This window comes from Hydra vulgaris, chromosome 02, assembly GCF_038396675.1.
Source record: "Hydra vulgaris chromosome 02, alternate assembly HydraT2T_AEP".
Classification (NCBI taxonomy): Eukaryota; Metazoa; Cnidaria; class Hydrozoa; order Anthoathecata; family Hydridae; genus Hydra; species Hydra vulgaris.
The window spans coordinates 43,428,366-43,455,048 of NC_088921.1; the positions used below are offsets into that span (position 1 = coordinate 43,428,366).

General features: G+C 30.2%; 2 protein-coding genes across 5 annotated transcripts in view; one reads left to right on the forward strand and one right to left on the reverse strand.

Annotated features, from left to right (window-relative positions):
* LOC100204117 (uncharacterized) overlaps positions 1 to 18,495 on the forward strand; it is a 48,292-nt gene extending 29,797 nt beyond the window's left edge. For 2 of the 4 annotated variants that reach the window (XM_065791000.1, XM_065791001.1), the window contains exons 7-10: positions 10,644 to 10,735; positions 10,816 to 10,977; positions 13,393 to 13,582; positions 18,084 to 18,495. In XM_065791000.1, coding sequence (XP_065647072.1) covers positions 10,644 to 10,735; positions 10,816 to 10,977; positions 13,393 to 13,582; positions 18,084 to 18,274 — 635 coding nt within the window. In that variant the 3' untranslated portion in view covers positions 18,275 to 18,495. The remainder of the gene's footprint in view (positions 1 to 10,643; positions 10,736 to 10,815; positions 10,978 to 13,392; positions 13,583 to 18,083) is intronic. The other 2 variants (XM_065791003.1, XM_065791002.1) reach the window with 1 other exon arrangement.
* A 6,751-nt stretch (positions 18,496 to 25,246) lies between these two features.
* On the reverse strand, positions 25,247 to 25,723 carry LOC136076079 (uncharacterized). Its single transcript, XM_065789543.1, has one exon. It carries the CDS (start codon positions 25,721 to 25,723, stop codon positions 25,247 to 25,249), a length of 477 nt encoding a protein of 158 aa, XP_065645615.1.
* Positions 25,724 to 26,683: the final 960 nt, after the last annotated feature.

The window sequence follows — 26,683 nt, forward strand, 5'->3', positions numbered from 1 at the left end:
TAATGAAACCTGGCTGGAAAGCGAACAAAAAGTAAAAGAAATATTTAATGAGTACTTGGGTGTAGAAAATGTAAAAATTGAAAGAGCACATAGAGCTGGTAAAAAAGGTGTAAAAGAGAACAGAACAATTGTTCTGAAATTATTGGACTTTAAAGATAAGGAGGAAATTTTAAGAAATGTCTCAAAGTTAAAAGGAAAAAATATATATATTAACAAAGATTACTACACGGAAACGAATAAAATAAGAAAGGAATTGCGTGAAAAAATGAAAATTGAAAGAAAGTTAGGAAAATTTGCTTACATATCATACGACAAGCTTATTGTACGCGAGTGGAAGACAAATAAAAAGTAATTTTTTACTTATTTTATTTACGGTTTATTTAATTCTTATTTATTTTTTTGGATCTTTTTATTGATAATATATCAATAACGAAACCCTTTAAAATGAATCCGAAAACGTTTGAATATGAAAGTCTTTTTGAAAACATTTCAGATAAGGTTTTTAAAATAAATGATCAAAATACTTTTGATAAATATGACCTTGACAAAAACTTTATTGATAACTTTTCATTAATGAATATGGAAACACCTTACATGTTTCCAGATGAAATAAATAAGTATTTAAAAGATGTTAAACCTTATGAGAGCCTTTCTCTTGTTCATCTTAATATTAGAAATGCTAAAGCAAATTTTGAAAACTTTAAAATATTCTTAGAGGAAAGCAATTTTATTTTTAATATTATTTGTTTAAGCGAAACATGATGACAGGTTAACTGATGACGAATTTAACGAAAGCACGCTTTTTCAATTAAATAACTATGAAGGAGTGCATTTGCAGAGGAAATCGAAAAAAAGAGGCGGGGGTGTTGTAATTTACATCAAAAATAGTTTGCGGTATAAATTACGAAACGACCTATGCACATCTGATTACGACAGGGAATTTGTTTCTATTGAAATCATTAACAATGACTCTAAAAATACCTTAATATCATGCTGTTATAAACCGCCACAAACATCAACAGAAGTATTCTCAAATCATCTTCAAAATATTATTTTGAAAAGTTTACAAGAAAAAAAAAGAGATTTTAATCTTAATGCTCTAAATTATGAAAATAATATAGAAACACAAAGTTTTTACAATAATTTATTTCAATTTGGTGTAATTCCTCTTATAAATAAACCAACCTGAATTACAAAAAATTCGGCAACACTAATAGATAATATACTAACAAATTCTTTATTTGAAATCTCCTAAAAGAAAGGAGTAATTAAAACATCTATATCGGATCACTTTCCGATATTTATTTCAATAAGTACCTCAAACAAAATTAAAATAAATAAAAAAAAAACAATCACAAGGCGACATTTTTCTTTGGATAGCCAGGTTAACTTTAAAAGGGAGTTAGCCAATATTGATTGGTCAAATTTAGAATCCTCAAATGATACCAATTTAATGTATAATACGTTTATAGATATTTTTGTATTTCTTTATGATAAACACTTCCCCAAAGTAGTAAAAACAATTAAAATTAAAGACATAAATTCACCTTGGTTGAGTAAAGGTCTTAAAAAATCATCTAAGCGGAAACAACTTTATATATAAAGTACCTTAAAAAAAAAATGCGATAAAACAAAATCGGAATACAAGAGTTATGCAAGTCTCTTTGAGAAAATTAAAAAAACCGCTAAAGCTATTTATTATAATGAACTACTTGATAAGTGTCAAAAAGATTCAAGGAAAACATGGCAATTATTAAATGAAATTATTGGTAAACCAAAAATTAACAAACCGTGCTTTCCTAAAACTATAAAAATCAACCACAAAACAATTCATGATGAAAACGTCATTGCAAATGAGTTTAACAACTTCTTTGTTAATATAGGATCTAAACTTGCTTCCCAAGTTCCTAGTGCAAATAAATCTTTTGATAAATATTTAGATCGTAATAAAAATGAATTGAATAACGAAAAACTAACCATGTTAGAATTTAACAATGCTTTTAAAAGCCTAAAAAGAAGCAAAGCAACCGGAATCGACGACATCAATAGCAACATTATAATTAATTGCCAAAACGAGCTTAAAGTTCCTTTATTTATATTTTTATATTATTTAAACACTCCTTAGAGGAAGGTATCTTTCCTGAAAAACTGAAAACTGCGAAAGTAAAACCTATTTTTAAATTAGGAGATACAAGTGAAATAGGCAATTACAGACCAATATCAATACTTTCTACATTCTCTAAGATACTTGAGAGAATTATGCACAATAGAGTATATACTTTTTTTAAAGAAAATAATTTTATTTACTCCAAGCAATTCGGCTTTCAAAAAAATACATCAGCTGAACACGCAATCCTTCACCTAGTTGATGAAATAAAAAACTCTTTTACAAACGGAGAAGTTACATTATGTGTATTCATAGATCTCTCTAAGGCTTTTGATACAGTCGACTACAAAATATTATTATCAAAGCTTAACATGTACGGCATAAAGGGTAGAACGAACAAATGGATAGAAAGCTACTTAGATAAACGTGTGCAATCTATATACTATGGAGATAATAAACTCTCTAATCCTTCCATATTAAAGTGTGGTGTTCCTCAATACTTGGGCCTTTGCTTTTTTTAATCTACGTTAACGATCTCTATCGGGCATCAAAAAGAATTTCAACTATAATGTTTGCTGATGATAGCAACTTTTTTATCTCCGGAAAAATTATAAACGAACTGTGCGTAAAAATGAATCAAGAATTAGAAAAAATTTCTGGATGGTTTAGGGCAAATAAACTTTCTATTAACTTAAGTAAAACCAAGTTTTCTTTATTTCATCCTTCTTATAAAAAAAAAAGAAGCCGAATCTTCTCGTCCAAAATTGTTTTTTGAAAATAGAGAAATAAGTAGGGATAATGTTACTAAATTTTTAGGTGTTTTTATTGACGAAAATCTAAATTGGAATAAACATATCGCCTATTTAAGTAGTAAAATATCTAAACGTATTTGAATAATATACCGATCACGCCATTTATTGAAAAAGCCGCTACTCAAACAAATCTACTATAGCTTTGTTCAAAGTTATTTAAATTACGGTAATACAGCATGGGGTAGTACCTATAAAAGCAAACTAGAACCTCTCTATCGTAAACAGAAGCATGCTATACGAGTAATTAATTTTAAAAATAAAAGCGAACACACAAAGTCTCTTTTTGAACAGATGTCTTTACTAACATTGTTTGAACTAAATATATATAATTTTCTAAGTCTAATGTATAATAGTAAAATGCAAAAAACTCCTTCAATTTTCTATAGTCTTTGTAAACAAAAGCCCGAGTATAAATACCTGTTGCGCACAAATAGTACCCTTTTTGAGCCTTCATGCAAAACTAAGCTTGTGCAATTTAAAATTACTTATCGTGCACCTCATATCTGGAATAAGTTTTTATTACTTAATCAAAATATAATTAACCTTGAAAACTTAAATGGCTTTAAAAAAACTATTAAAAAGAGTATTTTAAAGTATAAAAATTTACTTACTGATTTTTTCTAAATTTGTTCACTGCTAGCTTCTTATATAAATTTATGTTTGTGATTTTTTATTTTATTTTTTATATTTATATGTAGGGGAGAGTGGGGTATTGGCGAACACCTAAGCGGGAATGCGAATTAAAGACACCAGTTATACAAAATTGATCATATTTATTGCTTATCAATTAGTTTAACTACTCAGTCACAAACCCTCAAAAGGAATTTTTAAAAATCTTATTATAAAATAAAAATTTATGCCAGAAATAAAACCATTGGTGTTCGGAATTACCCTGCCTACGTGGGGTAATTCCGAACACATTGGGGGGCAATCACAAGCACTGTTGTGTAATAGCGAATAAAAAGCTAATTGTAATAACTAAGTCTAAAAACTATATTATGCAACAAAAACAAAAAAAAGGAGTGACTTTATTTCCATAGAAGCTACAACAGAGTGTTACTCAAGAAAAAAGTTGCATAAAATTATCAGAAAAATTTAAAATCAAATTATAGTGAACAACATCCGCAGCTTCATTACACTACTGCACGTCTGGAACTGAGCATAGGATCCCTTCTCAGCAGGTAAAAAAAAATTGTCGAATTTATTTTTTTACAATGCTGTTTTGACCATGTTCGGAGTTACCCCGCGTTCGCCATTACCCCACTCTCCCCTATATTCAATCTTAACGATCAATCTTTATTATGTAATCACGAAAATGTATACTATGGAACAAAAAATACATAACAAAAAAAAAAAAAAAAAATATATATATATATATATATATATATATATATAATTATGTTAGTGTTTTTATTTACAAATGGAGTGCTCAATGGTCTTGAAGAACATACCAGTTATATTTTATAACTGTGTGTTAGTGTGCGTTAATCTATCTGTGTGTTAAAGAACTGAGCAGTTATATTTTATAACTGTGTTTTGTGTGTGTGTGTGTGTGTGTGTGTGTGTGTGAGTGAGTGTGTGAGTGTGTGAGTGTGTGTGTGTGTGTGTGTGTGTGTGTGCATATATAAAGTGTTTTTTATTTTAATATTGGTATTGTTTATTTAGGTCTTTACTGATTTACATGAAGATTTGTTGGAACAATATGTGACTAAAGCTTCTGATATTTATTATGGACTTTCTCCTAAGGAAGTGAGGAAACTAGCTTATCAGTATGAAAAAGCGAATAGCATAAAAATGCCTCATAATTGGAGTGCAAATGCAGCAGCTGGAGAGAACTGGTTCAGTGCTTACCTCAAAAGGCACAAAAAACTGCCAATAAGAAAACCTGAAGTAACAAGTCAAGCACGTGTTCCCAGTTTTAATCCAACAAATGATCAAAAATTTTAAAACAATTTACAAGTTGTTCTTAATCGTTTAAAGTTAGAAAGTGGAGATATTTGGAATATGGATGAAACTGGTATTACCACAGTTCAAAATCATATTGTAGCAAGATAAAGTTTTATCAAATTGGACGTATTACTTCCGTTGAGAGAGGCAATTAAGTAACTTTAAGTTTAGTGGCAGTTGCTGTTTTTGCAGGTGGAAATTCAATTCCTCCATTTTTCATATTTCTTTGTGTGAAATTTAAAAGCTATTTTATAAATGGTGTTCCTAATGGAAGTGCAGGCGCTGCAAACCCATCTGGTTGGATGATCAAAGTTCAATTTTTGCAGATTTCTCATCACTTTGTCAATTTTTTTTTTTTTAAGCATCTTTGTTTCCAACAAGGCTGCAAGCAACCACTAATTAAAGTTGGAAGTTACTGGAAGAGAAAAGATGAAGATTGTAGAGCAAGATAACGATTGACGGACGACTTAAAGGATTGCAAATTATATGAATCAGGAAAACCAGATGAAGGAAGCGAATTCCAAAGAACTGATTTTTGAGGAAAATAACTTGACGAATAAGGGTTTTTGGAGCACTTAGGAACAGTCACAAAAAAGGATGAGACTTAATTGGATGACAAGTAACACGAGAATGAATTTTAGTAGATGACACAAGAGACGCTAGCTCTTTAGAGCAGTGACCATTATAGTATTTGTTAAAAAGAGAATGAGAAGCAACATTACAATGATGTGATAATGGTTGGAGGTTGGGTGCAAGAGCAGGTCCAACTATGTTTACAATGCGTTTTTGCACCTTGTCTAAAAGAGAAACGGCATCATTAGAAGATCCGCCCCAGGTATGGCAACAGTATTCCATACAAGGTCGGATTTGAGATTTATTAGGATAGAGAATAGAATCCGAAGTAAGAGAGTGTCGAGCTCGATAAAAAATACAACCTTAGCAGATGCTAATTTTGCAACAGATTTGATATATGGTTTCCAAGAAAAATCGGAAGTAAGAGTTATTCCCAGAAAATGAAAAGTGGATGTACATCGAGTACATCACCGTTCATAAATATAGGAAGATCTAAATTATTAGTCACGAGAGCCATAAGTCACGAGAGCCTAATTTTTGAGGTGAGATACGAGATTTCATGACATGATAATAGCGGGTTTTGGCGTTAGACAAAACCTTTATACAATGGTTTCTAGCAATAATAAACAGATGTCTTTTTTCTGGAGAATTATTTTGCTGATATGAAAGTAACGGTTTTGATTGTCAATCGCAGCAGCACAGTGTGAGGAAAACCATTGAGGAGAGTGAGGCTTAACCTGGAACCTTGGAGAGGGAACAAAAGATTCCATGTCAGCCTGAATTCACGAAGTTATGTAAGAAGCACATTTTTTGACAGGAAGACGAAAGATTTCTACCCAAGGGCCATCACGAAGAAAATCACGGAAAGTGATTCCCAGTCAGCTTTAAGGTAGTTGTAAGAGGTACGATGATAGGGGGATTCAGAGATGAAGAAGAATAAGATATTAGTTTTAGAGAGATCAAACTGTGATCATAAGTCGAGTGGAGAACGTAAATGATTTGGGTTGTCTGGAAAGCGAGTTGGAAAGTTGACTATTTGAGTTAGGGATTGAGAAAGTAAAAAGTTGTGGGATTTAATGCCTGCAGAATCTCTGACTCTAGAGCCAAGCCATTCAGTGTGGTTAGCATTAAAGTCACCGACAACAACAATATTAGCTGTTAGATAAAGAGAGAGGGCTTGGTCAATACGATCAGAAAAAACATTAAATAGAGTGCAGTCTTGAGATGAAGGAGAGCGATATAGAACAAAGAGAAAGGCGATAGAGTAAGTGGTGCTAAACGAAAGCACATGAAAGAATAGTCTGTGGATTCAAACATAGTTTCATGACAAATGGGTGAATTCTTACGAATGTAAATGCTTGGACTGGTCCAAGTATGTGACTATTGGAGTCTTTACGAATTAAAGGAAGTTCCATCAACACTAAGATCGCAAGATGAGACAATTGAATTCAAATTAGTCTCAAAAAGAGCAATTAGGTCTGGTAAACTTTGCAAGAGTTAAGACTCAACAGAAGAAAAGTTACTTCGAAGACCACGAATATTAGTGAATGATAAGTTTAGAGAACTTGGTGATGATGATGGTTTTTTGTGTTTTATAGTTTTTGGTACTTTTTCATTCTTAAATTTGTTGAAGAACTTGACTCAAAGCATAGATAGTACTCAGAAAACTGTTTAATAGCCCAAGCAATTGCTTTATTGCTATTAATAAACCCTAATCCATCACAAAGGGCTCCAAACGTGGCCTCGGCAATACACACTTAAAGTACAAACAGGGACACTACCCATGCACAACATGGCACTGTAAATACTTTGATATTTTTCAGCTGTTGATGGAATCAGCCTCTCTGAGAGCAATCACAGAGTTTGAGAAACCTGACTACCAGCCGGCTAGTAGTCAGATTTCCCGAACTCTGTGGTTGTTCTTAGAAAACTGAGTTTTAGAGCTGTACCCTCATTAGGAGATAATATAATGAGTTGCCTAGTCATAAAAACAGAGACACAAGTAAAACCTATGCTTTGAGCCAAGAAGATCCAGCATTCAACATCCTAAACTGAAAACAATGTATAAAAAAATATATCTGCGCCTAGGAGGCCTTCTATAAGAAAGTAGCCGGCTGCATTTAACATCTGCCCAAAATGAGTATTTTTATCGAGACACTATCTCTTGCCTTTACTCAACCAAGAGCCCCAAGGCAGGTGGTATTTTAAGTCGGAGTTGGCATCTCCTAAAAAGGCGTATCCTACAAGGAAGCAGGACATGAAGCAGGTTATACTGGGTACTTGTAATTGTCAAATATGGCAGAAGTACGAAAGAACGACCCGTTTTATTGCTATTCGACAACCGCGACTCTCATCCTCCAGTAGAGGCTTTAGATTTCTTGAAAATGGGGTATCGGTTTGTTCATTTTCTCCTCATTGCAGCCACAAACTTCAACGTCAAGATCAAAGTGAAATCTTTTAAAAAATACACTAACACAACTTGCGATGCAGGGATGACAATGCACTCTGGTTCCACAATGTCTATTTACAGTATACCAGGTATTATGGGTAACTCATTTTCATTAGCATGTACCCCTAATAATAACAAGGCTGGTTTTGCAAAAACAGAAATTTTCATACCAAATGTTAACATTTTTAGTGAACATGATTTTATGCCAGCCTATACCACAGATAGACCATCTCCGAAACAAGGCTGTGTTGTGGAAAGTACAGCGCTAAATATAAGTAATGAAGCTGATGTTGACTTTACAATATCAGAGAATGAAATGTTTGAATCTGGTTGCTCAAAAGATACAGAACCACATCATAAAATTTAAACAACAATGATGTACAATGCATCTACAATGAGTCAACTGTAGTTCTATCGCCTGAAGATTTAAGACCATTCAAAATAGCAGAACCAAGAAAAAAATCATCAATTCTTATAAATTCACCAAATATGAATGTTTTAAAAATAGAAAAAAAATTTACTAAAAAGAAAAAATTAGCAATTGAAGAGAGAAAATTAGTTAAAAAGAAAAAGCAAAGAGAAAACAAACAAAAAAGTTAAATAAAGATAATATTAGGATGAGTAATTAACTTAATGGGAAAAAGTTTGAATCGTCCAAATAGCTCTGTAGCAAAGGAGTGTTTTTGTTTGATTTGCGTTGGAATGTTTTCTAAAAGCAAACCAGAAGAAGTCTGGGTTCAATGCAACCAATGTCATCTTTGGGCTCACGAGCCATGCATTATCGGGAATTTTTTTTTTTTTTAAGGGCCCGGGAAAGCCCCAAGAATTTTTTTCTGTAAATGAATGCAACTTTTAAAAGTTACCCAAATTAATACTCTTTAATATTTTCAAAAAATGTGCCATTAGAGCTACAGAGTTAAAAACCGAGTCAACTAGCCCCGGTCTTCCCTAATCATATTATGAATTAAGTATATTGCGATTTTGCAGAAATCAACTATTAAAAGAATTTATCCCATTTAAGTACGCGTTGGCTTTGATTGCAAACTGCAGTAAAAAGAATACTTAAAATTTTTATTGGGTTAAAAACTAATTATCCTTCAAAGGATAAAGCTCAAAACACTATTTCAGCTTTTTTTAATGATCCATATAGTAAAGGTTACCTATTTTCTAATTAACTGCATTTATTTGAAAAATGTATTTAAAAGCACTGAGAAATGCATTTCAACGATAGAAAATTTGGTTTAAATGATTCACTTTTCTTTAATCAAATGAGTATTGTAAAAAATATAACGATTAAAAAGTCGACGGAATGGAAAAAGTTGAAAAACTTTGTGAAAGCTTTTATAAATATTCTGTAACTTTAATTATATGTCATTATATGCTTTCTGTCCCACCTCAAGATGTTAATATTGAACGTGTTTTTCTTCAATAAATGTACAATAAACGGATGAACAAAATGGAATAGACAATCCCACCGTAGAACCCATATTACAAATGTATTTTTTCCTTCTTTTTATCATTCTTATTTTTGTATTTTGAATTTTCAAAACATGATTATTCTAATTATTACAGAGATGTTTATTTCGGATTGATACTAGTTTTATGTAATGAGTGTAGTTTGTTTTAAAAATAGTTTAACTATATTTAATTAGCTGCAGTTGTCATCAGACCTTTTTTCATAAAACGATTTACATTAGAATCTAAAAATAGTAATGCTTCCATATAAAAAATGCGTATATCCTGAAAATTTTGTTCTAATTGCACATTTTAATTTTGAGATTTTTAAACCCTAAAAAACCAGCAGCACCATCATCAAACTGTAAATTGGAAGATAAAATCCAATCTCTAAACCTTTTTTTCAAACAAATGTTTTTTGAGTTTCCACATAATAAAGTTCAAAGAATCATTGCTGTTTTGGGTTTGATCATGTTTCAAAAATATAAAATAAAATTTTGAAAACACATCATCACTTGAACCATCATAAAAAGTTTAGAGATGAACAAATGGAATTGTCAAGGCTTCAATGGTGGTTTTATTTGTTTTGGTTACTTAGCTAATTTGCCTGCTACTAGCATCAATTATTTTGGATTGTGGTAATTGTGTTGAGTGGAACTATGTTATTGCTATGAAATTAATTTTCTTAAATAGATTTAATTATTGGGTATAAAAATTATTATTGATTATTGGGTATAAAAATTATTGTTAAATATTGGGTATAAAAGTTGTTGTTAATTATTGGGTATAAAAAGCTATTCTTCCTAATTGTTGCTCCATAATAATTCTGAAGTTTATTTGTAACTTTATTTTTCAACAGCTTTTTCTAAATTTGTCAATTTTCTTTTATTACTGATTGTTTTTCTCTTCATAATTTTTAAAAAACTGAACAAAAAAATGCAAATTTTAGTTATTTTAGATAAATAAACTTCAATTCCTTGGAAAATTTAAGTTTAGCAGTTACTTTCAAATCACAACAACTTCTATTTAATTTTCAATGAGAAATAGCAGCCACATTCTAGCTAGAGTATAGCGTTTTGAAAATCATTTTTTTCAAACTATTGACAAATAGTTTGAAAAATAATATTTATAAAATAAAATATAAAATATTTTTGTTATAATTGTTATTTAAGATTCATATTGCAATAATAATTGTATGCATTTTGCTTTAAGTTCCAATTTCTAATTGTAAAAACAAAAAAATATATATATGTGTGTGTGTGTGATTATTATATATTTGTGTGTGTCTTTTTTAAAACAGGTGCGGTAACAGATGTTAGAAGTCAAGGAATATGTGGGTCTTGTTATGCATATGCAGTGACAGGGGCGATTGAAGGAGCATTGTACTTGAAAGTCAGTTTAAAATTATATTAAAAAACAGCTTACAATTTTTTAGAGTTAAAAAGTGTATTATTTACGTTTTTATCATTTAGACAGGAGATTTGGTTGATCTGTCAGAGCAGCAAATTATTGACTGTTCATGGGGTTTCGGTAACAAAGGTTGTAAAGGAGGTTATCCTTATCGAGCCATTCAATGGATCATGAAACATGGTGGAATTTCTACACAAGAAAGTTATGGAAAATACCTAGCTCAGGTATTTAGTATTAGCTTAGTTTTAGTCACTCTTTTCGAGGTTTTTAGTTAAAGTTATTTTATTTTAGGTTTTTTTAAACTCTCTAGTAAATTTAAAAAAAAAGAAACTGTTAAAACAAATTAAATCAAATTTTTTTCAAAAACTAAAATATAAAAGTGATGATAAGCACAATAAAACAACCTTAGCAGATGTTAACTTTTCTGATTGATTGTATATATGGTTTCCATGAGAGGTCAGTAGTAAATGATAATCCAAAATGACATAAAGTAGAGGACTCAGATTGTTGTTTTTCATCAGTATAAAAAAATAAGCAATTTTGCAATAATTATTAGCAGTTAATATTTTTTGTTTGTCTTAAGAGAGATCAGATTTAAGATTGGCTGCCTAATTAAAGCAATCGATTAGTGATGACCTTTTGTCAAGGCCCTTGAAGATCTCCGAGCAACTAGTTTAAACACTCTTTGCCGTATTTTTTCTTTCTTTTTATCATTCTCATTTTTGTGTTTTGAATTTTCAAAACATGTTTACTCTAATCATTACAAAGATGTTTATGTAGGATTCGTACTAGTTTTATGTACTGAGTATAGTTTGTTTTTAAAGGTAGTTTAACCATGTTTAATCAGCTGCAGGTGTCATTAGTCATTTTTTCATAAAATGATTTACATTAGAATCTGAAAATAGTAATGCTTTTCCATATAAATAATGCGTATATCCTGAAAACTAGTTTGAAATATCAAAATAGGCTTTTCAAAGCAAAGGCTAAAATAATCCGACTTAAACCTGTCTTAGAGCTCTTGGTTGAGTAAAGATTGGAAATGAATTCTCAATAAAAATGTTTATTTTGGTCAAATATTAACTATATTGAGCTGCTGTGTTTTAAAAGAAAAAAGACTTGTACTTGGAAAAGACTGTTGGGGTAAGTAGAAAATCTCTGTTGACCAGTCATGCAACTCTCCTTCTAATTAGCTGGCTCAGATGTAAACCTGTGCTACATTGTTTTCCTGGTAATAAGCGCTGGATCTTCTTGACATTATATATAGGTTAATGATTTTGCCTAAATGGTAATGGTTATGCACCAATCATTCTCACCAAGTTATTTCAGTTTACCCTTTCGAAATATTTGTGACCTTTCAAATAACTTTTTTTCATTGAATTTTATATTTTGAAAATATCACCAAACCTTGCTCTTGGCAAAACTGTTTCATCTTCTAATTTTAGTTTTGATGAAGATTATCTTTTAATTCACAAAGAATCCTATTGTCACTTGCTTGGCCAGGGCATATACTTACTTATCGATTCACCTACTTGTTTGAAATCAGGTTTGAATCCTCTTAGTATACTTTTATGTGCTTTTCTTCAATTGAATATATAGATTGTTTAATCCATGCTTCATATAAAACTAGCAGTTTCATATGAAGCATGGATTAAACATGGAATTATTGCAAAGACATTTCGACAATAGAATATTTCTCAAGAAGAAGAAAAAGAGTTACCACTACAGCATTTAATTTCATTGTTTACTTTTACTTATTAAGTTGAGAACGATATAACTTTGAGTGAAAAAAACATATTTTTTAGGAAATTTATGAGTTTAAAGTTTAAACACTTTTTAAAAAAAAGTAAAAGTTTTAAAGGTTCCAGTTTTTTTCATCTATAACCATGTCCAAATTAAGGGCATGATTATAGATTAAGTGCTATTAATTTAAAATTCTAACCCCTTTTTATCACACCCCCCCCCCCTCCCTCTCCATCCTGGTATTTGGCATGCAAGAGTAAAGTACAGTTTTAAACATATCAATGAGAAATACGAAGAGAGTCTTCAAATATTTCAATACAGGAATACAAAAAAGACTCCGCATATTTAAATTAACAACATTAAAAGAGAAATATCATTAGCGCAAATGATTTAACTTCTTTAATAAACAAACAATTAAGTCATGAAGCAAAAATCTCAGGAAGCAGGTAATACATGTCAGTTATTTTAAAAACTTATTTGGTTAAATTTACGGTTATGTTAAAGTCTAACATATGTATGTAGTTTTACATATTAAGAATTGCCTCCTCAGTCATCTCATCTCATCCTTGGTCATCAATTCTCTGATTGAAGGAAAACAATTATTAAAAAAAAAAACTTCAAATTTGATCAATATTTATAGTTAGATTCCAAATTTCATCAGGCATTATAAAGTTTAGAACTCATTATTTGAACGATTTAATTATGAAATGATTACAAAAAACAAATCTTAAAATGAAAAAGTATTGTTAACAAAAAAATTTTGTCAACCTACTAGAGAGGTGGTTTAAAAAAACCTAAACTAAAAATAGCTTCAATAAAAAATTTTTAAGTGTTTTAAAAATTTATAAGTTTTAAATTAATCAATTAAACTCATTAACTGCTTTGAAAAAATTTTTAAGGAAGGTTATTGCCACTTTAAAAATACAACGGTAGGAGCAGTAATATCAAACTACTATAATATCACTAGTGGAAATGTTACTGAAGTTAAAATGGCGCTGGCTTTATATGGACCAGTTACCGTTTTGATAAATACGCAACCCAGATCTTTTAAGTTTTATAATAAAGGAGTTTACTTTGATGAAGATTGCGGTAAGTTTTTTTTTAACAATCATGTTAAAAGAATCTTAACCCTTTAAGAATCCCGTTTTTTTTTTTAAGTTACATTTGTATTATACTAGTCCAGCTTTTTTTTTTTTTTGAAGTGGTCTCTAAATGTCCTGTATTTTTGAAAAACATTTAATAAATTAAAAAAAGATTTCTACAACTTTTTAATAAGTTAAAAAAAGATTTTTAATAAATTCAAAAAAGATTTTTACAACTTTTAACACTATTAAACACTACAAGATGTTATTATTCAAGTTTAAGAATATGTAATCATACTGTAAACACAAATTTTTAAAAATATATTCACTTTTTGTATGATAATTGGCAGTGCGTGTAGCTGCACAAAGTCATACATCACATTCTACGCATTCATATCTTGAATCTTTTTGAATTTTGTGTTTGTAACATACCACACGCCTTCTCTGAGCAATAACCTTTTTTTCAGATGCTGGCACATATAAAGGAAAATGTCGGTCAATTTATTGTTAGGGGTTGTTTGCCAACAATTTAGAGCAAGATTTTTTGGCTGTTGACCATATCGTTGAATCATTGATGTGATTAACATCAATGATTCAACAAATACATCAATCACATCAATAATTCAACGATATGGTCAACAGCCAAAAAAATCTTGCTTTAAATTGTTTGCAAACAATCCTTAACAATAAATTGACCAACATTTTCCTTTATATGTGCCAGCATCTGAATAAAAGATTATTGCTTAGAGAAAGTGTGTGATATGCTACAAACACAAAATTCAAAAAGATTCAAGATATGAATGTGTAGAATGTGATGTATGATATGTGCAGCAACACGCATTGCCAATTATCAGTTTTTGTATTCTAAAGTTTAAAGATGTTATATTACGACCCATTTTTAACAAGTTATTTGAGCATTGAAGGCTGCTTGATTAATCAAATGAGTAAATATTTTTTTGTACCACTTCTTCACTCTTTTTTCAACTTCATACGGTTTCATCATTTGGTCACTTTTATAAACGCCCCCCATATTTTGAATGTAATCATTGATAACTAAAGGAACCTGCTTTTCTTTTCCAGCTCTCTAAACATTTCTAGTCCCATCATTAATGCAAGTTGACATGGTATATACGTCTTTTTTATCTTTCCAGCGTGATATCATTATATTTATTTTTTCTTCGTATATAAATATTTTTTCATTTTTTTTTTCAACTTTGTTTTGATAGAAACAGGTAAACCTTTTTGGTCTTTGCAAGTTGTTCCTATGGTATCTGTAGATCTTAGCAATAAAACTGATGATGCCTAGGCGGCATCACCCATTTTTAGGAGACAGCAGCAAGTTAAATAGCAAGCCAAATACTGGAGATATGGACTACGATTCCACAAGTAAAGTTAGGAATAGAAACCGCAATTTGTCACTGCTCTTGACAAGGAGTCAGCAGCATTTCAATACCACCAAGATCTTTTTCAAAAGCTGTCCAAGGCTAAGGTGGTATATTCGTCGGACCATAGATCAAGAAGATTATACAATGTGAGGGTTTTGCAAAGCTGTTAAACAGGACAAAGAGATGAACTTGAAGCAGTTTTGTTGCAGCTGTTGAGGCTTCCTAGGTAATTACAAAGCTAAAAACTATGTAAAGTTGGTGCAGATTCTTATAAAGAATTACTCCACAATGGGATGCAGAATGTCTCTGAAAGTCCATATCCTTGATTCACATCTTGACAAATTCAAGGAGATCATGGGCGCTTACTCGGAGAAGGAAGGTGAGTGCTTTCATCAAGATATATTGAACTTTGAACGTCGTTACCAGAGACATAACGATATAATTAAAACATGATGGGGGACTACATTTTGGGGTTACTTCGAGAGAGTGATTCACAGTAGAATCGTAAATCTAGAAAATCTATACATTTTTGAACCTTGTTGAGTGGTTTCCAACTATGTTTGTCTATTCCTTGTGAAATTTTTGTTTTTACCTGATCATAATAACAAAAATAACAAAAATTGTTCTGTTCTCACAAAATCATTTTTTCACTTACTTTAGACATAAGCAATAAAAATATAACACTTAGAGGCGAGTAACAAAAATTGTGTTACTTAGTGTAATCTGAACTTAGAGTATTAGTTAGCTAAGATCCTGTATAAAAATACCATACATATCCTGAACCTGATTCGCACAGTGAAAATTTTTTTTTTTTTAAATCAGGCACTTTTGCTGCGAATACACTGTTTCCAAGATAGTCGATCTTTCTACAATAAATTAGACTCACCAATAGATATCCTTTGTGTACGTGTATACACTTCTTGGTATTTATTAGTCAGATAATTGCATATTGTGCTTAATTTTGGATAAAACAGGATATTTATTTGGTAATGTAGTAGAATCAAAAAATCGATTGTTTCCACTTGCAAACAATGGATTTGTGGTGTAATACATTTCATACGTGGGCTTCCAAAGTACTCCTTGATATAAAAAAAATTGCAATATACTGCTTAATCTCTGAAACTGTTACAGGGAACTAGCGCCTCATTCTTAAATTTGCTGGTAATTTTTTATTTATTTGTAAATTGGGAAGCAAATTGATAGGTCTCATTTACAAAAAGACTCACAAATTTTGGCAGTCGTGTATTTCAGGCGCGCCCTATAGTAAGTCCGTAAAAAAGTCTTATACGAAACGAATATTGTTGAAAGCCAAAATCTTAGCCCTGACCTTTAGGGTTAGGATCAGGGTTTTGGCTAGGGTTTTTGTTAGGATATGGTATTCAATAAATAAAACTTTATTGTTGGGTTCATTGTTATGGTTTTCAACAAATGTTTTGCTTAAAACGTGACTCGTTTTTTACGGACTTACTAAAGAGGGATGCCTAAAATACATGTCCTGTCCGTCCAAAATTTATCTATAAAATGAATTTTAAACAAAAAAAGAGGATCATTTTTCACTATATTCTAGTTGTACCCAGAAACACCGGTAAATGCAAAAGTTTAGATGTCCGTTTGGGTATGTATGAGGATTCAGAAAGTTTATTCTTTAGGATTTTGGCACTAAAACTTAGAGCATCGATCATTTCTTCTTCTAAACCTAATTCTAACAACTCTGTTTCTGAATTTCCTCCATCAGAAACATCAAATAATCTACATTCTTCTTCTGAAACCTCGCTTTCATCAAATATATAATTTTCTATCTCTTCGTAAGTAAATACTCGCTTTTTTGATAATGATTTTTGCCCAAAAAGGAACTTCTTTTTCTGCCATATTTAAAATAAAAGTAAACACGTGTAAAAGTGAATTATTGAAACAAAAGCTCTGTAATTATGTAGTAATAAATTTTGTGACGATTAGATGCATAACTACTGATGAACAAGAGGAAAATGCAAAGAGATGCATAAAATCGTTATACGGCATTACAATATTACGGCATCGACATTTGGAAACCACTTTAAGTTTGCGTAATAATATGGCATGAACTGTTAAAGGGTTAATCTTTGGAAGTAAAATTCCAATTCTATTTTAAAATATTGAGCCAGTTATCATGGCGATCTGTAGTTGGAAGAATCCTGAAGTTTGAAATATTTTCATTATATATTCCGCAATTACACACGCTCTAAGTTCACCAATATTGCGCAAAGCGTTATAAATAGTTCTAACGTTTTAACATTTCCTTTAATCTGAGATTTGAAGCGGAAAAAAAACAAACACGTTAATTTTTGGAAATTTTTTCACCTAAGTTTTCTATTTCTATCCATTCTATGTTTAAATAGTAAAATAGTTTAAATTTAAAAGTTTAAATGACAAAAACGTTAACTAACTTTTTTATTTCAGTAATTACCGTAGTAAAAATTTATCTCGCCTAACACGTCAATTTTTCGAAAATTTTTTCACCAAAGTTTTTCTCCTTGTATCCATTCTATGTTTATATAATGAAATGAGTTTAAATTTAAAAGTTCAAATGACGAAAATGTTTACAAACATTCTTTTTTATTGCAATAATAATTATATTACTGTATTTTCCTCGCCTACACTGAAGGATAACAAAGAACAGAAATAAGATTAAATACGAGTGTTTAGATAAAATATATAAATAAATATATGTTTATAACATAATGTTAAAAATATGTTTTTAACAAAGATTTAATGTTCAGAAGTTAAATTATGTAATTTAAGCTAGAAATTGACAAATATGTTCTGACGTAGCATAAAATTAAAATATCCCTTCACAATACAAGAATATCCTGACAAAATACACAACTTCGATGTAACTTGAAGATTTTTTTTAGCAACTACTTATTAGTTAAAAAATATTAAAAAAGAAAGTTTAAAACACCATAAAACTGTAAAAAATTTTCTTTTTTTAGTAAGTAAAACAGAATACACACTGCAAAAAAACAGAAATCTATTTCCACTAACTACTGTTAATTATCGAAAAACATATCGCCGTGTTATTTTTATGTTGTTTTTATGGGTGATTGTTAATGTTTTTAAAATAAATTTTTAACCTGTGCTTTCTAGACAGTAGACTAGATCATGCGGCTTTGCTAATTGGTTACGGAGAAGAAAACGGCGAAGATTATTGGTTAATAAAAAACTCTTGGTCTCCAAGTTGGGGAAATAATGGATTCATTAAAATTGCAACACGAAACGACAACTGCGGTGTGACTCAAAAAGCCGTTGTGTTGCAAATGGGAAAGCTTGATCAATAAGACTTTAATCTTATGCATAACTTTTCTTTGGGTGATACACGTAATGTGACGGTGATATGGATGATATATATGGATAACATAGAGTTGCATTATTTTATATTAAATATGAAATGTTGATAAAAGTTATTGTTAATATCAAAATGCTTCCTTGCATTTATTTTTTACTTAAACTGTAAAATATTTTTTTATTGCGACATAAAATATATTAAAATACTTTTAAACTGTAAAATAATTTTTTATTACAATATAAAAGACAAAAAGTCTTTTACTAGTAAACTCGTATTCATAAATAGTATAACAGTAAAATTAATTAAAATAGTATAAACAGAGACCATAGAACCAGAGAACATAGAATAAAAACCAGACCAGAGAACATAGAATAAAAAGGGGGATGTTTTAAGCAACTAGATTGTTAGTGTCATTTTAACATGGTTCACTTGTTTTTTAATGCTGGTATTTTTCTACTCTATTTACATACTTTAAGTTTTAAAACAAATTTGTTGGACAGAATCCAAAATCGTATATGCAATTGTTGTTAGTAGTTTAACGGCCACACCTAAATGAAACTTATAAACATATTAAATGTGCATTAAAACCAACATTAAAAGTCTTCTTTGTACTGCTTTTGCGTGCAAAAGAAGACTACGAATTCATGGCGTACAGGCCTATTCACCGTGCGTTGACGTCATAAACTGGAGGCGAGTTTTTTAAACAAAATATACAGAAAAAATAACTTGAACTGAACATAAAAATTAATTTTTAAGGAAGAAATAATAGTAAACAACAAAAATGCATTAAAAATAATAATACTTTTTTCTTTTATTCTATTACAGTTATATACCATAAAATTTAAATTTAACAAAAAAACAGTTGCGGTTGACCTTTGCTATTTAACGCTAAGTTTTAAAAGCTTTAGTTTTGTTTCTTTTTCAGACCTTGGAGAATATAAATTACTATAGTTCTTAAAGAAAATATTTGAAAGCGTAGCACAATGGTTTCTGTTCATATCTAATTTATATGATTCTGATACAAGCATCATTAGATTGCACAATGAAGATATGCATGTATTATCAGCTACTTCACGAAACATAATATAGCAATATATTACTCATTGACAAACTAAATCACCAGGTATAGTTAATCCTCCACGATTAGTTTCCTCAGTAAAATCTCTAAATTTATCATATAAAAATATGAATCATCTGAATCTTTGTCATTTCGGACATTATAACCAGCTATGTAAATTAGAGTCGTTTTGACATCTATAGATAATATACTTTTTAATTCTGGCAAATTATCAAATATCAAACATTTTTCTTCATTTATGTAAAAACCACATCTTTCAGAAGAATGACCTGATGTAGTAAAATTAAGATCAACACCATATTTGTCTAATTGCAAAAGTAGTTTTGTTTTTATGATGTTTTTATTTGTTGAACAGTGATAAAATATGTACCTCCGGATCCCTGTCTCAGTTTTTCAAACTGCTTTTCTAAAGGATCAGTTGTAAATGCTCCAAGCAAAACATACTTATGACTTCTAGACAAGAGGAACTTTGATAACTCCACAAGACCATTACAAGTATGATAAATACTTTTGGAAGTATCTTTAGTGAAGCTTTTAAAATGAACTATTTGAGAAGAGCACATTTGCTCAGCCATGTTTCCAAATTCTAACAGCTTTTGAAGATTAAAATTATCAGAAGAGAAAATAGCTGCCTGATTCGGATCACGCATATGTATATCTGCATAAAGGCTATGAACATTATTCACTTATTATTGAAAGAAAAGAAATAGTATCATCAACATCTTTTAACTCTGGGTGACATTTTAAAGCACAAACTGTTTCATCGCAAAATACTTTCAGACAAGTTGAAACTTTTTGCCTTTCAATTGGTTTTCGGAACACATCTGTAAGTTTAGACATTTTAATTATTTGATTTAATTCTAATTTATGCAATGCTACAATATGAGACCGTTTGGCAAATTTTTTTTCTTTATTAACAAAAAATTCAAGTTCCTGTAACTTTTCAATGATCCAATTATTGCAAATGTTTTTTAAAGGGTGCACAAAATCATGCAGAAGATATATATTATCTTTTGTTTGCCAAGGTACGCCATCTGTCTCAAATTTCTTGAAATTGGCTTGATTTACCCTGTTACCATCACAAACTATAGAAATAATGTGACCAACAGCTGCTTTTATCGCAGATAAAAGGAAAGTAGTTTGTTTAAAAAGAAAATTTGGAAGCATTTTAATAAAAATTAGGGTCCACCAAACAAAGTAATAACCATAAAACTTAAAACAGTATTTGCAAGAACATTTGGATTATTAACTGCTTTTCCAAAAACTGTTCCCCCATGGTACTGAAACATAGTCTTTACATAAACTTCATCTAATAGAAAAATGCAGTTTTATTTCTAATGTCTGTTAAGTTTGAAAAAATCTTTTGTAGGTAAATATCCTCATGAATAGATTTTACTTTTGATGTTAGTCTTGTTAATGTTGTAATGTTGAAATTCAAAGTCTTCTCAAAGACGATTATATGTAGCACGTGATATTGCAAAGTACTCAAACATTTAATCATTGTTTCAAAAGAGTACTTTTTATCTGTAACAGGTTTATTGCTCATTGAAAAAAGTTGCTGTTGAATAATTTTTTTTTTACTGCTTATCTCATATGAATTTAAAAATCGAACTGCTTCTTCAATATGCGACCAGATGGTCGCATATTGAAGAAGCATATTGAAGAAGCTATTCAATATCAAGCTATTCAATATAATCAAAGCATATTGAAGAAGCTATTCAATATGGTATTTCTGCTCTGTGAGAGTGTTTTTATTAAGCATTTGACTCCAAAGTGAAAAGATTCATAATGAAAATAATTATTTATTTTTAGAACAAACAACTGTGTCATGAACAAATTCTAACGATTGAATAAAAACTTGATTTTCTGCTTTAGTATTAAATATATCAATTCTATTAAATTTATTGTTTCTATGTTTGTTTTAAGATCATTAAAAGGTTTTATAACATCTTTTAAATTAAAAGCAGGCAACTCGTCAGGTTTAACATTTCTAGTTCCTGCATGTGATCTTGAAGTTGTTCTGGGACAACCAGATGGTTTAGGTAATAAACTTGGTTTTCACACTTAAACACAGATGGAGAATCACATGGTCTTTCTTTGCCATAATCTTTTGTCGAAATGTATCCAACAGGCCAGTGCCTTTCACAAACAACGGTGTCTTTCTTATCTGACAACCACTTTTTTCTTTCATCTGGTGTTCGAGGAAGACGAAAAGTTTTTTCTTTAGAACTTATATCATAATTGCTGTTGCAATTCGCACGACCCATGTTTATTACAAAGAAAACTAAAATTTTAAAAATTGACTACGTAATTTAGCAAGCACTTCGACTTTATGTTACAGAATGAATAAAGGAAATACAAAATGTTTGCCTCCAGTTTATGACGTCATCCACACGGTGAATAGGCCTGTTATAAAGTACGCCATGTTCGAATTCCATTTCCCGTTATTTTACATTTGGCAGTAGTGACTGGAAGAACACAACCAAAAGAGAGAAAAATGTAAATATTAAGATATTTCTTCAGCATACATTCTTTAAGTGCATTTTCATTTTCATTTCAAGTGCACCGATTGCGGTAGTGGTGTAGTGGTAGTGCGCTCGCTTCATAAGCGAGAGGTTCCGAGTTCGATCCCCACCACGTCCCTGGTAGTACCGCGCTCAACTTGTTTCTCCGCGCAGCGGCCTTGTTCGTCAAGGTTCGTGTTTCGGAGTTATAGAGTTGAGAGAGGGTTATAACCACAATTAAGTAGCCTCCTCATCTGTAGTGGCCTTCTGGGCCTTGGGGAGGTGAAATAACAAAAAAAAAAAAAAAAAAAAAAAAATTTGAGAGTTTTTTCGCCACATAGATATTTCTTCGTCAAGGTAACTAAGTTGCAGAGATCCTTTCATAATTTATGGTAGCTTTTCTAGCATGTAATAGAAGATACAGAGCTTAACAATAGCTCATTTGTATTATATGATTCAAATTTATCTTTCAATTCAATTCATATATATATATATATATATAAAGTTTTTTCTTTAGAACTTATATCATAATTGCCGATGCAATTCGCACGACCCATGTTTATTACAAAGTAATTCCTCAAGAACTCTTCCTGATGATCCAGCAATGGTGAAACTTAAAGTAGAAGATAACACTTAGATAAGTGTTTTTTACTTTTTTATTATTGCTCTGTTCTTTAAGAATATTGAGCACTCTATTTGTAAAATACACTAACATAGTTTACATATATATATATATATATATATATATATATATATATATATATATATATATATATATATATATATATATATATATATATATATATATATATATATATATATATATATATATATATATATATATATATATATATATATATATATATATATATATATATATATATATATATATAACAACTAAACCATTTAATTTTTCTGTGGTTCTTTCACGTATAATCATTATCCATACTCTAGAACATTATCATACATCTAGAACAGGGATGGCCGAATAGCGGCTCTTAGCGGCTCATTGCGGCTCTTTTCAAAAGTTTATTTGTTGATCTAGTAATAATAAAAACTTGAATTATACATAGCCGGAAGACATATTGTCTGAAAAATGGATATCTATCAAAAGGTGACAATAAAGCACTTCACAATAAAAGTAAATTAAATAATAAAATAATAAATAATAAAATTGAAGATGAGAACAGATCATTTCATGGTGATTGGACAGAAAAATACGTATTTATTGAAAAAGGAAATAAACCTATGCGTTTAATTTGCAATACTGAACTAGCTCATAATAAGACATTAAATGTTAAACAAATATACTTGAAGAAATATCTCAATTTAAAATAGAATTACTAGATCTCCATGAAGATCAAAATCTTCAAATGCTGCATAAAACACTAGCTTTATTAGATTTTTGGAAAATGGCTCCTGAAGTTATCCTGAAGTATCTTCAACTAAAAAGAATTAGTATAAAACTTATTTCAATTTTTTGGTTCAACATACACGTGTGAATCTTTATTTTCAACTATGAAATTTGTTTAATCAAAGTATTGTGCCAATCTAACTAGTAAACATTTGTTACAGTTGCTTAGAATATCAACTACAAGCTTGAAACCAGATTTTAAAAAACTTACCAGTTGTGTTGAAAATCTTAGTGCCTAATAAATTTATAGTAAATTATGCAAGTTATTATACAAGAAGAATTTTCTAATGGTCTTTTACAAAAAATAGTTGATGTTATAAAAAGAAATCTCTCCGTTATGTTTAATTTTTTGCTGAATGATGAAAAGATATTTTTCAATTGTAAAAATAAAAGTAATTTGAACTTTGAAGTTCATTGAAAAAAATTTTTTATTGTGTAGTCGTTTATTTATTTGATATTTAGCAGTTTTTAGTAACTTATACTATTAAGTGATTATAAGCAAGTTCAATTCGAATAAAAGCAAGTTTAATTCAAATACATTATAATAATTTTTTTTCTCAAAGAAACCTTTTTATCTTTAGATTTTTATATCTTGCTTGCAATTATTATTATAAGGAAATTTATAGTTGTTGTAATTGTGTTTGTTCAAAAAAAAAAAAAAAAATGATTTAGAGATGATTTCTCAATTTTTTCTACAAATGGTTTTCTAGTATGAATAAAAAGGAATCAGATTTTATGTAGCCAAGTTTACAATTAAAGAACAGCTTTTACTTTCTTTATTGTAAAAAAAAACTAAATACTAAATATAAATTGTGTACATACTAAGTTTATTTATAAAAATACAATTTCCATTTAAAAAATCAAAATATTGATGAACAAAAAATCTTAATTTTCATTCGCCAATTATTTTTTTTAAAGATGAAGTTGGCATAGCAACATATTTATTGCGGCTCTTCGGCACACGTCATTATTTATATGCGGCTCTCGCGTCTAAAATTCTGGCCAGCGCACTATGGGTCGCTTAGCGGAAACATTTTGTACATAATTTTTGGTGATTTTTCATATTTAAACTTTTTAAGTTTTTGCATTCAGTTTTTAATTCTCTATAAGTCTTAGTCTTATTTTTTTAAACTTTTGATATATTTTAAGGGTTTTTTCAAGTTTTTAAAAAACTCGCATTTTTGTTAAAATCCTTTCAAGATAAGTGTTAAATTTTTATATTATTTTTATGCGAAATTAAAATAATCATATATTTAATCGAATGTAATACTAGAAATAGAAAAAAAAATGTTTTTGCGAATTGACTTTACTGCCATGCAAAAATATTCAGGCGACCTCTGTGACCTTATGCTTTAAAATCATATTTACTAATGTAAGTTTTATTTAAAAACCGACTAAATTCTGTAAAGTAAATGAAAATTCCGCAGTTCAATAACATACAGTTTTACCTTGCGATGGATTTTATAAATTATAAAAATGGCTACATTCACTCTTCGTCAACTTTAAACACATGCATTTCCCCAAAAGCATGTATTCTTAAGAAAAAAATTTATAGCCAGTTTATTGCACTAAATAATGCTGGCTGTATGGTTAGTATGGTTAGTTTCACAATTTTTTGAAGACTGGCTTTTGAGTTGATAAAAAACTTTAACAAATGTGGAATAAATAAAATGCAAGTTATATGTCTCGTAAGTTTTTTATTACTTTTAAAGTAAAATGTTATATATATATATATATATATATATATATATATATATATATATATATATACAGGGCCGTACCGAGCCAATTTTGCGCTTCGGGCAAGAAAAGAAAATTGCGCCCCCTCTTCCCCTCCCTTCCCCCACCCCCTCCATAAAAAAAAAAGAAGAAAATTAAACGAAAAAAATGATTTATTGATCGCAAAATTTATCACATCAAGTTATAAGTAAAATTTGTCATTAAGGTTGCACAATCTTTAGTTCAATTCTACTTTTCTGGCTTTTCTTGAGGCAAATTACTAATGACATCATCAAAATCAATGTTGTTTGCCACTTCATTTTCAATAGAAATTATAGCCAAACTAGACAAACGTTCTTGGCCAATTGTTGACCTCATATAGTGTTTTATGAGCTTAAGTTTACTGAAACTTCTCTCACACGTAGCAACTGTGACTGGTATGGTGAGAAAGATGCGAATAGCAATTGTTGTGTTGGGATAAGCATCGGTCAAAGAATATTTATGCATGAGCTGCAAAATGTCAATCGGGCTAGATTTTTCAAAGTTGTCCATCATTGCGGCAGCTTGATATTTATAGCTTGCCATTTCTGACTGGAAATTGGAAGAATCTAAATCTACCTTGTCAATTTGAGATAAATTTGCAGCTTTTTTCTTGAGTTCATCCACTGAACTTTTAGAGAGTGAATGCCCACTGAGGTAGCCAAAATCAGAGGATACAGCAGACATCAGCCTCAAACCGCCACTCTATTTGTGTAATAATGCTGTCAAACACAAAGTTGCTTTGTGTTTGACAGCATTATTACACAAAAAACTTGAAGAACATCTTTGATTTGTCTGTGCAATAGTGTAATTGCTTCTTTTTTGGTAGACCATTTTGTGTCACTATTTCCCTTTAATGAGATGGTCAATGTTTTCATCAGTTTTTCCCATCTTGACGCGAAGCTTGAAAAAAAGTTAAAGATGGCTTGAATCTTTCCAAAAAACGTAATCATGAGTGGGGAAACCTCAGCAGCATGAACACCAACAAGATTTAAAGTGTGAGCTGCGCATGGAACAAATCTTGCTGACTCATTAAGAGAATGGATGTGAGCTTTGACGCCATTGTATTTTCCAGACATATTGGCTCCATTGTCATAGCCTTGGCCCCGGCAATCGGAAATGCTTAGACCATCCTTCTCCAATTTTTCACTTATCTCTGTTGCAAGACCTTTTCCGGTTTTTTGGTGAGATTCAATGAAGTTCACAAAGCTTTCCTTAATTGTGCAGGTTTCATCACTGATGCGGACATACCTGATGATCTGAGTCATCTGCTCTTTGTGGGAGGTATCTGGAGTGCAGTCAAACAGAACAGAGTAGTATTTAGCTTCTTTGATGTTTGACAAAATTTCTTGCCTGACTTTCTGCCCAAGTAACTCAATCAGCTCATTTTGAATTCAAGGAGAAAAGTAGGATGTTGTGGTTTTTTTTGCTTTAACGGACGCAATGTGTTCAGCCACTAAAGGATAATAATGGCTAATCAACTCAATTAAGCTCAGAAAAATGCCACTATTTTGTTGACTGATGTCTTCTGTTGTTCCCCGAAGGGCAAGATTGTTCTTGGCACAGAAAAAAATTGCATCAACAATCACTTTTAAGATATCTCTCCGCTTTTTCATCTCTCCACTAATAATAGATCTCTACAGATCA